This window comes from Lucilia sericata, unplaced genomic scaffold (genome assembly GCF_015586225.1).
Source record: "Lucilia sericata isolate MDLA Ls3-8-SP2 unplaced genomic scaffold, ASM1558622v1 Contig001908F_arrow, whole genome shotgun sequence".
NCBI lineage: Eukaryota > Metazoa > Arthropoda > Insecta > Diptera > Calliphoridae > Lucilia > Lucilia sericata.
In genome coordinates, this window is record NW_023995791.1 from 2,473 (window position 1) to 15,571 (window position 13,099).

The 13,099-nt window shown below is 29.6% G+C and overlaps 1 protein-coding gene across 1 annotated transcript in view; it reads left to right on the plus strand.

Annotated features, from left to right (window-relative positions):
• Positions 1-253: 253 nt before the first annotated feature.
• LOC119613004 (ras-interacting protein RIP3-like) overlaps positions 254-13,099 on the plus strand; it is a 79,410-nt gene continuing 66,564 nt past the window's right edge. The window contains exon 1 of the mRNA XM_037968927.1: positions 254-943. Within this exon, the coding sequence (XP_037824855.1) occupies positions 590-943 (354 nt within the window). The 5' untranslated portion in view covers positions 254-589. The remainder of the gene's footprint in view (positions 944-13,099) is intronic.

Sequence of the window (13,099 nt, forward strand, 5' to 3'; positions counted from 1 at the left end):
TTTCTATAAAAAGAGAAATTTTCTATGAAAAGAGAAAATTTCGAAAATTTTCTATCAGAGGATTTATTAATCACCTTTATCTCCTTAACACCTTAAAAAATTCATATGTAGTGCACTCTATAGTCGGTTTAGACCGTCTTTATCTTCCCACTTGTTTTATTTATAAAATTTTATTTTAATATTAATTTTATTTTCATTTTATTTCTATTTAATTTTAAAATTCTGTTTCTTTTTTTTTGTATTTTTTAGATTTTTCTAATTCTAATTGTGTACAAAATTTGTTTGTGTATGTGTGTGTGTTTGTAATTGTGCTTCTGTGTCTGTCTCGTATGTGCCAAACGCCTGAAACGCCCACTCTCTGCACCTCTCAGAAAAGAAATTCATAAGTGTTTTAAAGTGTGTGTGTGTGTATATGTATGGACTTGAACCGAATACCCAAGTGTGAGTGTAGCAACAAGCTGGGTTTGTATCATTAACTACTAGCACTACAATTAAAACTATTGCCATCTCCACACACATTCTATCATCTCACCAATTCTCATAGTCATCGTTCACCAACAAACACATATACACCCTACTTTCCAAAGTCATGAATATGCAGACTGTTCAGTTTATGGGTCCTGCACAACAACAGCAACAACCACCACCATTTCGATATAATGGACCACCATTGCATACAATGCAACAACAACAACACCAACAGCATCCACATCATCAGCAACATCCACATCCCCATCACATGCTGCAGCAGCAACAACATCAACCAGCCTGGTTTGTTAATAATGGCAGTAGTACAACTGCTCCTGCTCCAGGTGCTGGTATCGGTGGTGGTGGTGGTATTAGTGTTAGTGGCATTGAATCTGCTGGTTCTAGTTCTGTTACAAATGCTGGTTTTCTGCCAAATACAAATCCAATTTGTAGCACTACACCAATTAAAGGAAAGGTAAGTGAATTAAATAGAGAATGAACAACAACAATAACAATAACAAAACATCCAATCCAACCAACAAAAAAATTTTTAAATAAAATAAAATTAAAAGAATTAATTACCTTTAATACTCCACAAATAAACTACATACAGCAACAAAAACGAAGAAAAAAGTACAAGCAAAAATTAAAACTGGAATGTGCTCTTTAAAATTAATTTCAAAAATGTTACCATAAAGAGTAAAAAAGAAATAAAATTAAATTTAGAGAGAAATAAAAATATGCGACAAACAAAAATTGGAAAATTTAATAACGAATATTTCGAAGTAAAATGAGAAAATATTAAAAAAGATGAAATTTTTACAATTTTCTATAAAAATAGAAATAGACGTTGCAAAAATTTCTATAAAAAAGACATTTTCTATAAAAAATTGAAATTTTCGAAAATTTTCTAAAAAGAAAATAATTTTTTGAAAATTAAAAAAATTTTCCCTAAAATGGGAAATGTTCGCAAATTGTTTATAAAAACGAGCAAATTTTCCATAGAAAAGAAATATTCGAAAACTTTCTATAAAAAAGTGAAAATTTCGAAAACTTTATATAAATGAGTAATATCTGAAAACTTAAAAAGAGAAATTTTCTATAAAAAAGAGAAATATTCGAAAATTTTGTATAATAAAAAAGAGGAAATGTCCGAAAATTTCTTTAAAAAAATGAATTTAGACAATTATAAAAAATAAACTTTTTCGTAAATTTTTTTCTATAAAAAGAGCGAATTTCGAAGATTTTTGTAAAAAGGGGTGAATTTTTTTTATAAAATTATTTAATTTCGAAAATTTTCTATAAAGAGAAAGAATTTCGAAAAGTTTATAGAAAAAGAGTAAGTTTCGTAAAAGTTCTAAAAGGGAAATTTTAGAAAATCTTCTATTAAAGGATTAAATTTCGAAAATTTTTTATAAAAATAGCAAATTGCTATGCTTCTATAAAAAGAGTGAATTTGAAAATTTTCTATAAAAAGCGCAACTTGCGAAAAGTTTTTTTAAAAAGAGGGAATTTCGAAATATTTCTATAAAAACATTAAATTTCGAATATAATATATAAAAAGAATGAATTTTGATTTTTTTATAAAAAGATTGAGTTGCGAAAAGTTTCTATAAAAAGAGTGAATTTCGAAAATTTTATATAAAAAGAGCAAATTTCGAAAAGTTTTTATGAAAAGAGCGAATTTCGAAAATTTTATATAAAAAGAGCAAATTTCGAAAAGTATTTATGAAAAGAGCGAAAAGTTTTATAAAAAGAGTGAATTGCGAAAAATTTCTATTAAAAGAGTGAATTTCGAATATATCCTATAAAAACAGTAAATTTCGAAAATTTTCTATAGAAAAATCGAATTGCAAAAAGTTTCTAATAAAAGAATGAAGTTCTACAAAAGAGTAAATTTCGAATATATTCTATAAAGTGCCAATTTTGAAAATTATCTATAATTTCGAAAATTTTCTATAAGAAAAAGTTTCTATTTGAATATATTTCGAATAAATAGCGAATTTCGAACATTTTCTATAAAATGAGTGAATTTCGTAAATTTTTTATTAAAAGAGCTAATTTCGAAAATATTCTGCAAAGAGTGCGAAAAGTTTCTATAAAAAGAGAGAATTTCGACAATTTTCCATTAAGAGAGCGAATTTTGAAAAGTTTCTTTAAAAAGAGTAAACTTAGAAATTTTCTATAAAAAGAGTGAATTTCGAAAATTTCCATAAAATAAAGAATTTCGAATATTTTCTTTAAACAAATAATGAATTTTAAAAATTTTCTATAAAAGAGTAAATTTCGAATATTCTCTATAAAAATGGTAGACTTTTCTATAAAAATAGTGAATTTCGATAATTTTCTATAAAAAAGTGTGAATTTGCAAAATGTTCAACCAAAAGAGTGAATTTTGAAATTTTTCTATAAAATAGTGAATTTCGAAATTTTTCTATAAAAAGAGAGAATTTCGAAAAAGTTCTAAAAAAAGAGAAATTTGAAAAAATTATCTATTAATAGAGAATTTTGAAATTTTTTTGTAAAAAGAGTGAATTTTAAAATTTTTCTATAAAAAGAATGAGTTTTGAATTCAAAAAATGTCTTTAAAAGAGGCGAGTTTTGAATATTTTCTTAAAAAAAAAATATAAATTTCCAAACTTTTTGAAAACTTAATTCGAAAAATTTAAATAAAAAATATGAATTTCGAAATTTTCTATAAAAAGTGTGAATTTTGAAAAAGTGAATTTAGAATATTTTCTATAAACAGAGAGAATTTCGAAAAATTTTCTATAAAATTTGTGAATTTGAAAAAATTTATATAAAAAGAGTGAATTCGTAATTGACCGAAAACTTAATTTGAAAATTTTTTATAAAAAGTATGAGTTTCCAAATTTTATATAAAAATAGTAAATTTCGAAAATTTTCTATAAAAAGAGTGAATTGCGAAAATTTTCGAAAATATCAAAAATTTGATAAATTTTCTTTCAAATATGTAGCAAATTTGAAAATTTTCTTACAAAAAGAGCGAATTTCGAAATTTTCTGTAAAAAGAGTAATTTTCGAAAATTTTGTATAAAAAGTGGGAATTTCGAAAAAGATCTTCTGATCTGTACAATATTTTTCCTTTGTTTCAATAATTAATTAATTGCCATTAAATGTTGTTCTAATGCTGCTTATTTAAACAAAAATAAAGTAATTAACTTAGAGTAGTTTTTTTATTCTCCAAACTACATTGTATGAATTGTATGAATTTGTTGCATTAGATGTAATTTTCATTTATGAATTTAGAGATTTGCATTTAAAATTCGTTTTAACTTTAAATATATATTAAAATAAATGCAAATACTTGGATACATATGTGTGTGTTTTGAAATTATTAAAAAATTAACAGGAAAAATATCACAACAACTCACATCAAACAAAACTTTTTAATTAGCATAAATGAGTGAAATATTTATATTTAAAATACATTAAATATTAAGTTACTTATGATTTTAAACACTTCTATTAGGGGTGTTCACATAAAGGTTGATACAAAATGATGCTATTGTGTCTAAATGTTAAAAAGTAGCGAAAGTTCGAAGTTTATTTAAGGAAATCGCACTAGAACTTCTTGGAAATTTGATTCCGAATCGATATAATTTTTTTTTTTTTGTAATATTTTCTTAAAATTTAATTTAAATTGAATGCTTCTATGAAAATATCAGTAATTTAAGTAAGTAGATAAAATTATGTGGAAATATTTAATAGGGGAATGTGTTGTAATATTATTTTTTTAATTGTCCTTTGGCAAATATACGCATTTTTATTTATATTTTTACCACTATTTACTTGCCTGTTCGTAATTGTTTATACGATTGCATGTTCAATCATTAGGGTGGACCAAATAGAATTCTAATATAACTCCAACTTAAAAATATTGATTAAATTTAAAAAAAGTTTCAAGCTAAATGAAAGCTCTTTTGGCTGAATTCCCCTGATTCCATAATAAAATAAATTTTAAATTTTATATTGGGAAGTAAAATTTATTATCAATTATAAACTTTTTTTGTGAATCTCTACTATTTGCACATATTTTACAATTTAAAACCATTTTAAGATAAATGTATTATAAAACTTTATTATTCAATTCAATGGTATAATAAAATAAAATCATACCTACTCGTACGCATAAATAATTCCTACATTCATTCTATATCTCTCACTCTTTGTTTTTATTTTGCATCGACTAAATTATTAATTCAAAAATGAAATTATATTACAGAGAAATTTATATAATTAAATACGAGGATGTATTAAAAGTTAGTTTCATTAATAGAATATGATAATTTTAAAGTTATTATGGAATAGTAAATAGTATAAGCAATGTGATTTGTTAAAAATAGGCTTTTAGTCCAGATATAGTTTAAAAATGGGGGTTAATTTTTTCAGACAAACAGACAGATAGACAGATAGACAGATATACAGATAGACAGACAGACAGACAACAGACAGACAGACAAGACAGACAATGATAGATAGATAGATAATAGATAGAAGATAGATAGATAGATAGATAGATAGTATAGATAGATAGATAGATAGATAGATAGATAGATAGATAGATAGATAGATAGATAGATAGATAGATAGATAGATAGATAGATAGATAATAGATAGATAGATAGATAGATAGATAGATAGATAGATAGATAGATAGATAGATAGATAGATAGATAGATAGATAGATAGATAGATAGATAGATAGATAGTAGATAGATAGATAGAGATAGATAGATAAGATAGATAGATAGATAGATAGATAGATAGATGATAGATAGATAGATAGATAGATAGTAGATAGATGATAGATACTATCGCTCGATCGCTCGCTCGCTCGCTCGCTCGCTCGCTCGCTCGCTCGCTCGCTCGCTCGCTCGCTCGCTCGCCTCTCGCTCGCTCGCTCGCTCGCTCGCTCGCTCGCTCGCTCGCTCGCTCGCTCGCTCGCTCGCTCGCTCGCTCGCTCGCTCGCTCGCTCGCTCCGCTCGCTCGCTCGCCTCTCTCGCTCGCTCGCTCGCTCGCTCGCTCGCTCGCTCGCTCGCTCGCTCGCTCGCTCGCTCGCTCGCTCGCTCGCTCGCTCGCTCGCTCGCTCGCTCGCTCGCTCGCTCGCTCGCTGCCTCGCTCGCTCGCTCGCTCGCTCGCTCGCTCGCTCGCTCGCTCGCTCCTCGCTCGCTCGCTCGCTCGCTCGCTCTCTCGCTCCGCTCGCTCGCTCGCTCGCTCGCTCGCTCGCTCGCTCGCTCGCTCGCTCGCTCGATAGATAGATAGATAGATAGATAGATGAGATAGATAGATAGATGATAGATACTTCTTATGTTAACATCTCTTTCTTAAAAAAATATTTTTTTTTTTTAATGACATTTTCAGATCACCCTCCGATTTATTAAAAGAATGTGTTTTAAATAAATAAATTTTGTGCATAAATATTTACAACATAGCACAAAACAGAAAATAAATATTATTGAAAACAATGAAAGTAAAAATCCATATAATCAAATTTAAATACAACATACTACATACACTCGAAACACATAAACGACCACAAATACATATACGAACACTAACATACACACAACCCTAAAGTTCAGGGTGATTATCCCCAACTTGGGATTTAGACTACATTTTCATTTCGATTACAAATTCATAATAAATTACTTTTGGTGAGTTAAATAACTACTTACTACCATACCATTTAAAAGGAATACTTTCTAAAAGTCTTACTCCTTTTTTAAAACTACTGGGTAACTAACTAACAAACAATGCAATATACAAATTTTAAATTTATTGTTTAAATCCTTTTTTGTTACTGTAATTTTATTTATAAAATTAAAAAAATTTTAAATGTTGTAAAACATTCATGGCATGTTTTTTTCTTACTAAAGTGTGTTTGTTGAGCATTGTAATGCAATGACAAATTACTTTAAGGCATTTTGATGCATTAAAGAAAATTTTATTTATTCAAGGTTTTCAATTGTTCTTTTTTTTAAGAAGAGTTTTTTATATCTTTTTATTTTGTTAGTTAAGTCGTTGTTGTCTCTGCATAAAAAGATTTTGAAGAATATAATATTTCAATTGTGGATTATTTTAATTTACATTTAAAGCTTGTATGAAAAAGATGAATTTGTTGTTTTGTAAGAAGATTTTATGTTTTGTAGTTTGTTTAGTCAATATATCCGGTTTTAATGTTTTTAAAACGGAAACTAATGTGTCTACACTTAGAGTAGAAAATGCATATGAAAAGAGACTTGATAGAATTTTCTTTTTAATTATTTAAATCTTTAGATTTTTTGTCAAAATAAAAAATATAATTTCCGTAATCTTAAAGGCAGACTACATCATAGACTATAGTCTAGTCTATAGTCTAGTCTATAGTCTAGTCTATAGTCTAGTCTATAGTCTAGTCTATAGTCTAGTCTATAGTCTAGTCTATAGTCTAGTCTATAGTCTAGTCTATAGTCTAGTCTATAGTCTAGTCTATAGTCTAGTCTATAGTCTAGTCTATAGTCTAGTCCTATAGTCTAGTCTATAGTCTAGTCTATAGTCTAGTCTATAGTCTAGTCTATAGTCTAGTCTATAGTCTAGTCTATAGTCTAGTCCATAGTCTAGTCTATAGTCTAGTTTATAGTCTAGTCTATAGTCTAGTCTATAGTCTAGTCTATAGTCTAGTCTATAGTCTAGTCTATAGTCTAGTCTATAGTCTAGTCTATAGTCTAGTCTATAGTCTAGTCTATAGTCTAGTCTATAGTCTAGTCTATAGTCTAGTCTATAGTCTAGTCTATAGTCTAGTCTATAGTCTAGTCTATAGTCTAGTCTATAGTCTAGTCTATAGTCTAGTCTATAGTCTAGTCTATAGTCTAGTCTATAGTCTAGTCTAGTCTATAGTCTAGTCTATAGTCTAGTCTATAGTCTAGTCTATAGTCTAGTCTATAGTCTAGTCATAGTCTAGTCTATAGTCTAGTCTATAGTCTAGTCTATAGTCTAGTCTATAGTCTAGTCTATAGTCTAGTCTATAGTCTAGTCTATAGTCTAGTCTATAGTCTAGTCTATAGTCTAGTCTATAGTCTAGTCTATAGTCTATAGTCAGTATCTGTCTAGGTCTATAGTTTTTTTTCTAGTCTATAGTCTAGTCTATAGTCTAGTCTATAGTCTAGTCTATAGTCTAGTCTATAGTCTAGTCTATGTCTAGTCTATAAGTCTAGTCTATTCGTCTAGTCTATAGTCTAGTCTATAGTCAGGCTTCGCTAGTCTTAGTCTTAGTCTATTAGTCTAGTCTATAGTCTGTCTATAGTCTAGTCTATTAGTCTAGTCTATAGTCTAGTCTTATAGGTCTAGTCTATAGTCTAGTCTATGGTTAGTCTATAGTCTAGTCTATAGTCTAGTCTATAGTCTAGTCTATAGTCTAGTCTATAGTCTAGGCTATAGTCTAGTCTATAGTCTAGTCTATAGTCTAGTCTATAGTCTAGTCTATAGTCTAGTCTTATAGTTCTAGCCTATAGTCTAGTCTATTAGGTCTAGTCTATAGTCTAGTCTATAGTCTAGTCTATAGTCTAGTCTATAGTCTAGTTCAAAGTCTATAATCTGGTTTATATGTAGTTATAGTCTAGTCTTATCTATAGTCTAGTTTGGGAGTTGCCTCTCGTGGCGAATAATTTTTATTATAGTTTGAGTACATCTTCAGATCCTAAGTGAGCTAAAGGAAGAGATTTGTCCATCCATTTGATGCTTAGCATGGAAATACTTAAAGCACTAAGTATTACTAAAGCGTATAAATATATTACCCTAATGCAGAAAATTAAAATTTATACAGAAAAAGCGCCGAGTTAGAGATATTATATTGTTCTAGCTCAACATAAAAAAAAAAATCATTCTCCTCTAAACTTTACATATTGACAATCTTGACCGATAATAATTTTTTTTGACCAACCCCATTTCAGCCGTTTTTTTATAATAATTTTTCAATATTTTAATAAATTTTTATACTAGCAAACACATACATAAGAAGAAGTTTTCCTACTACATACAAATAAATTTGAACAAACTGATATTAAAATAAATATATGACCTGAATATAAAAAGGATATTTTTGTTATTGTTGTTATAACATTTTCATGTTTTTGCAATTTTTTTATTCATCATATTTAAGCTTTTTTCAATAAACGCCTACTCTTTAGTTAGTAACTTCTTTCTTTGAATATGGCTCAGAAAAAAAAACCATGTGTATGAAATATTTTATGTTTAAATGTGTGTGTGTGAGTGTTTGCATGTTTGTATAAGTAGGGTAATAACAAAATGAAATCTCAAAGTGTTCATAAGCCAAAAAAAGAACAACAACAAAAAGATGAGCTACTAAAAAAATAAAAATTGTAATAATGTAAAATAGTTCATATATAATAACATGAAATTTTTTAGACTCAAACGCCTGCCCTTTAAACGCATCCTGTTATTTTTCGTTGCTGTAGGCTTTATTTCCTTTCCTCTTTAGCATGTTCGTTTTTTCCTTCTATTTTATTTTTGCTGTTATACTCTGGGTTCTTTTTTATGGATGCTGGCAATAAATTAAATCTCAACCATAAAAGGGCAAATGTTAATACTCACACCCACTAATACACTTAAACACATCTACATACAATTTATATATGTGTGCATCGAAACACAACTACATATTTATACATTTAAGTACCCTGCAGTTTGTGACATAAGTAAGTTTGATTAAGAGAATTATAAAATATGTCTATATCGTCTAGCTTTTAGTGTAGTCTATAGTCTATTCTATAGCCTAGTCTACAGCATAGTCTATAGCCAAGTCTACAGCCTAGTCTATAGTCTAGTCTCTAGCCTAGTTTATAGTAGTTTATGACCTAGTCTCTAGCCTAATCTTTAGTCTAGTCTATAGTCTAGTCTATAGTCTAGTCTATAGCCTATTCTATAGTCTGGTATATAGTCTATTCTATAGTATTGTCCACAGTCTAGTCTATAGTCTAGTCTATAGTCTAGTCTATAGTCTAGTCTATAGTCTAGTCTATAGTCTAGTCTATAGTCTAGTCTATAGTCTAGTCTATAGTCTAGTCTATAGTCTAGTCTATAGTCTAGTCTATAGTCTAGTCTATAGTCTAGTCTATAGTCTAGTCTATAGTCTAGTCTATAGTCTAGTCTATAGTCTAGTCTATAGTCTAGTCTATAGTCTAGTCTATAGTCTAGTCTATAGTCTAGTCTATAGTCTAGTCTATAGTCTAGTCTATAGTCTAGTCTATAGTCTAGTCTATAGTCTAGTCTATAGCCTATTCTATAGTCTGGTATATAGTATATTCTATAGTCTAGTATATTGTCTATTCTATAGTATTGTCCACAGTCTAGTCTATAGTCTAGTCTATTGTCTAGTCTGTAGTCTAGTCTATAGTCTAGTCTATAGTCTAGTCTATTGTCTAGTCTGTAGTCTAGTCTATAGTCTAGTCTATAGTCTAGTCTATTGTCTAGTCTGTAGTCTAGTCTATAGTCTAGTCTATAGTCTAGTCTATAGTCTAGTCTATAGTCTAGTCTATAGTCTAGTCTATAGTCTAGTCTATAGTCTAGTCTATAGTCTAGTCTATAGTCTAGTCTATAGTCTAGTCTATAGTCTAGTCTATAGTCTAGTCTATAGTCTAGTCTATAGTCTAGTCTATAGTCTAGTCTATAGTCTAGTCTATAGTCTAGTCTATAGTCTAGTCTATAGTCTAGTCTATAGTCTAGTCTATAGTCTAGTCTATAGTCTAGTCTATAGTCTAGTCTATAGTCTAGTCTATAGTCTAGTCTATAGTCTAGTCTATAGTCTAGTCTATAGTCTAGTCTATAGTCTAGTCTATAGTCTAGTCTATAGTCTAGTCTATAGTCTAGTCTATAGTCTAGTCTATAGTCTAGTCTATAGTCTAGTCTATAGTCTAGTCTATTAGTCTAGTCTATAGTCTAGTCTATAGTCTAGTCTATAGTCTAGTCTATAGTCTAGTCTATAGTCTAGTCTATAGTCTAGTCTATAGTCTAGTCTATAGTCTAGTCTATAGTCTAGTCTATAGTCTAGTCTATAGTCTAGGTCTATAGTCTAGTCTATAGTCTAGTCTATAGTCTAGTCTATAGTCTAGTCTATAGTCTAGTCTATAGTCTAGTCTATAGTCTAGTCTATAGTCTAGTCTATAGTCTATAGTCTAGTCTATAGTCTAGTCTATAGTCTAGTCTATAGTCTAGTCTATAGTCTAGTCTATAGTCTAGTCTATAGTCTAGTCTATAGTCTAGTCTATAGTCTAGTCTATAGTCTAGTCTATAGTCTAGTCTATAGTCTAGTCTATAGTCTAGTCTATAGTCTAGTCTATAGTCTAGTCTATAGGTCTAGTCTATAGTCTAGTCTATAGTCTAGTCCTATAGTCTAGTCTATAGTCTAGTCTATAGTCTAGTCTATAGTCTAGTCTATAGTCTAGTCTATAGTCTAGTCTATAGTCTAGTCTATAGTCTAGTCTATAGTCTAGTCTATAGTCTAGTCTATAGTCTAGTCTATAGTCTAGTCTATAGTCTAGTCTATAGTCTAGTCTATAGTCTAGTCTAGTCTAGTCTATAGTCTAGTCTATAGTCTAGTCTATAGTCTAGTCTATTAGTCTAGTCTATAGTCTAGTCTATAGTCTAGTCTATAGTCTAGTCTATAGTCTAGTCTATAGTCTAGTCTATAGTCTAGTCTATAGTCTAGTCTATAGTCTGTCTAGTCTATAGCCTAGTCTGCAGTCTAGTCTGTAGTCTAGTCTATAGTCTAGTTTATAGTCTAGTCTGCAGTCTAGTCTGTAGTCTAGTCTATAGCCTATTCTATAGTCTAGTCTATAGTCTATAGTCTAGTCTATAGTCTAGTCTATAGTCTAGTCTATAGTCTAGTCTATAGTCTAGTCTATAGTCTAGTCTATAGTCTAGTCTATAGTCTAGTCTAGTCTAGTCTATAGTCTAGTCTATAGTCTAGTCTATAGTCTAGTCTAGTCTAGTCTAGTCTAGTCTAGTCTAGTCTATAGTCTAGTCTATAGTCTAGTCTATAGTCTAGTATAGTCTAGTCTATAGTAGTCTATAGTCTAGTCTATAGTCTAGTCTATAGTCTAGTCTATAGTCTAGTCTATAGTCTAGTCTATAGTCTAGTCTATAGTCTAGTCTATAGTCTAGTCTATAGTCTAGTCTATAGTCTAGTCTATAGTCTAGTCTATAGTCTAGTCTATAGTCTAGTCTATAGTCTAGTCTATAGTCTAGTCTATAGTTAGTCTATAGTCTAGTCTATAGTCTAGTCTATAGTCTAGTCTATAGTCTAGTCTATAGTCTAGTGTATAGTCTAGTCTATAGTCTAGTCTATAGTCTAGTCTATAGTCTAGTCTATAGTCTGGTCTATAGTCTAGTCTATAGTCTAGTCTATAGTCTAGTCTATAGTCTAGTCTATAGTCTAGTCTATAGCCTATTCTATAGTCTGGTATATAGTATATTCTATAGTCTAGTATATTGTCTATTCTATAGTATTGTCCACAGTCTAGTCCACAGTCTTGTCTATAGTCTAGTCTATAGTCTAGTCTATAGTCTAGTCTATTGTCTAGTCTATAGTCTAGTCTATAGTCTAGTCTATAGTCTAATCAATAGTCTAGTCTATAGTCTGGTCTATAGTATAGTCTATAGTCTAGTCTATAGTCTAGTCTATAGTCTAGTCTATAGTCTGAATATTCTTGACCATAGTCTGTAGTCTTGAATATTGTCTAGTGTACAGGCTTGACTATAGTCTAGTCTATAGTCTCGACTGCAGTTTAGTCTTTAGTCTTGGTTATAATCTAGTCTCTAGCCATTACTATATAATAAGTCCAAAGACCAGTCTGATTCGATCTAATGTCTAAATAAATGTAAAATCTTAAAGTTATGTCTGTTTTAACACTGCCGGGTACATACTGCCGGTATATTTTTCTTTCTACTCATATACATTTAAGCATTTTAGTACTCGTATCGTTCTCGTTGTTGCCTACAAACACAAAATTTCTGTAACTTTTCCCTCAAGTTTTTATTTTATTTTTGTTCATGCTCATATTAAATGTCTGTTGCATTTTTTTAACTTTTTTTATTTGCTGGTTTGCTGACGTACAGTTGTTTGTGTTAACTGCAGTTGAGGTTTTTTATGTGGTGCACCCTACAAAAGTTTGACTAAGTGTATGAAATGTTCAAAATTCTTTAGTTTGTTTTTATTCACTTGAAGTTATTGCTTTGGAAATTTACTCCAAATGGAGTTCATGTAAGAATACATCTTTAGATTTTGGAAAAAGTTATATATATCAATTAGAAATATTCCATAGTGAAAAGTATTAAAATTTTATCTTTTCAAACCTCTTTAAAATTTCCATAGACCAACTATAGGGTACTTTTGATTCATATCATATCCACAGCACCAATTATTTTTCTACTTGTTCCATATTTTTTAATTTTGCATACAATTCTTCTCTGCTCCTACACACATATTCATATCCACACATACACACTCATTCACATTTGGCATTTTTATGTGATCTCAGAATTTATAATTGAAAAAAGTTCATGTTTTATAGAGATTTGGATATTGTATTTGTATTTATACAATTTACGCTTA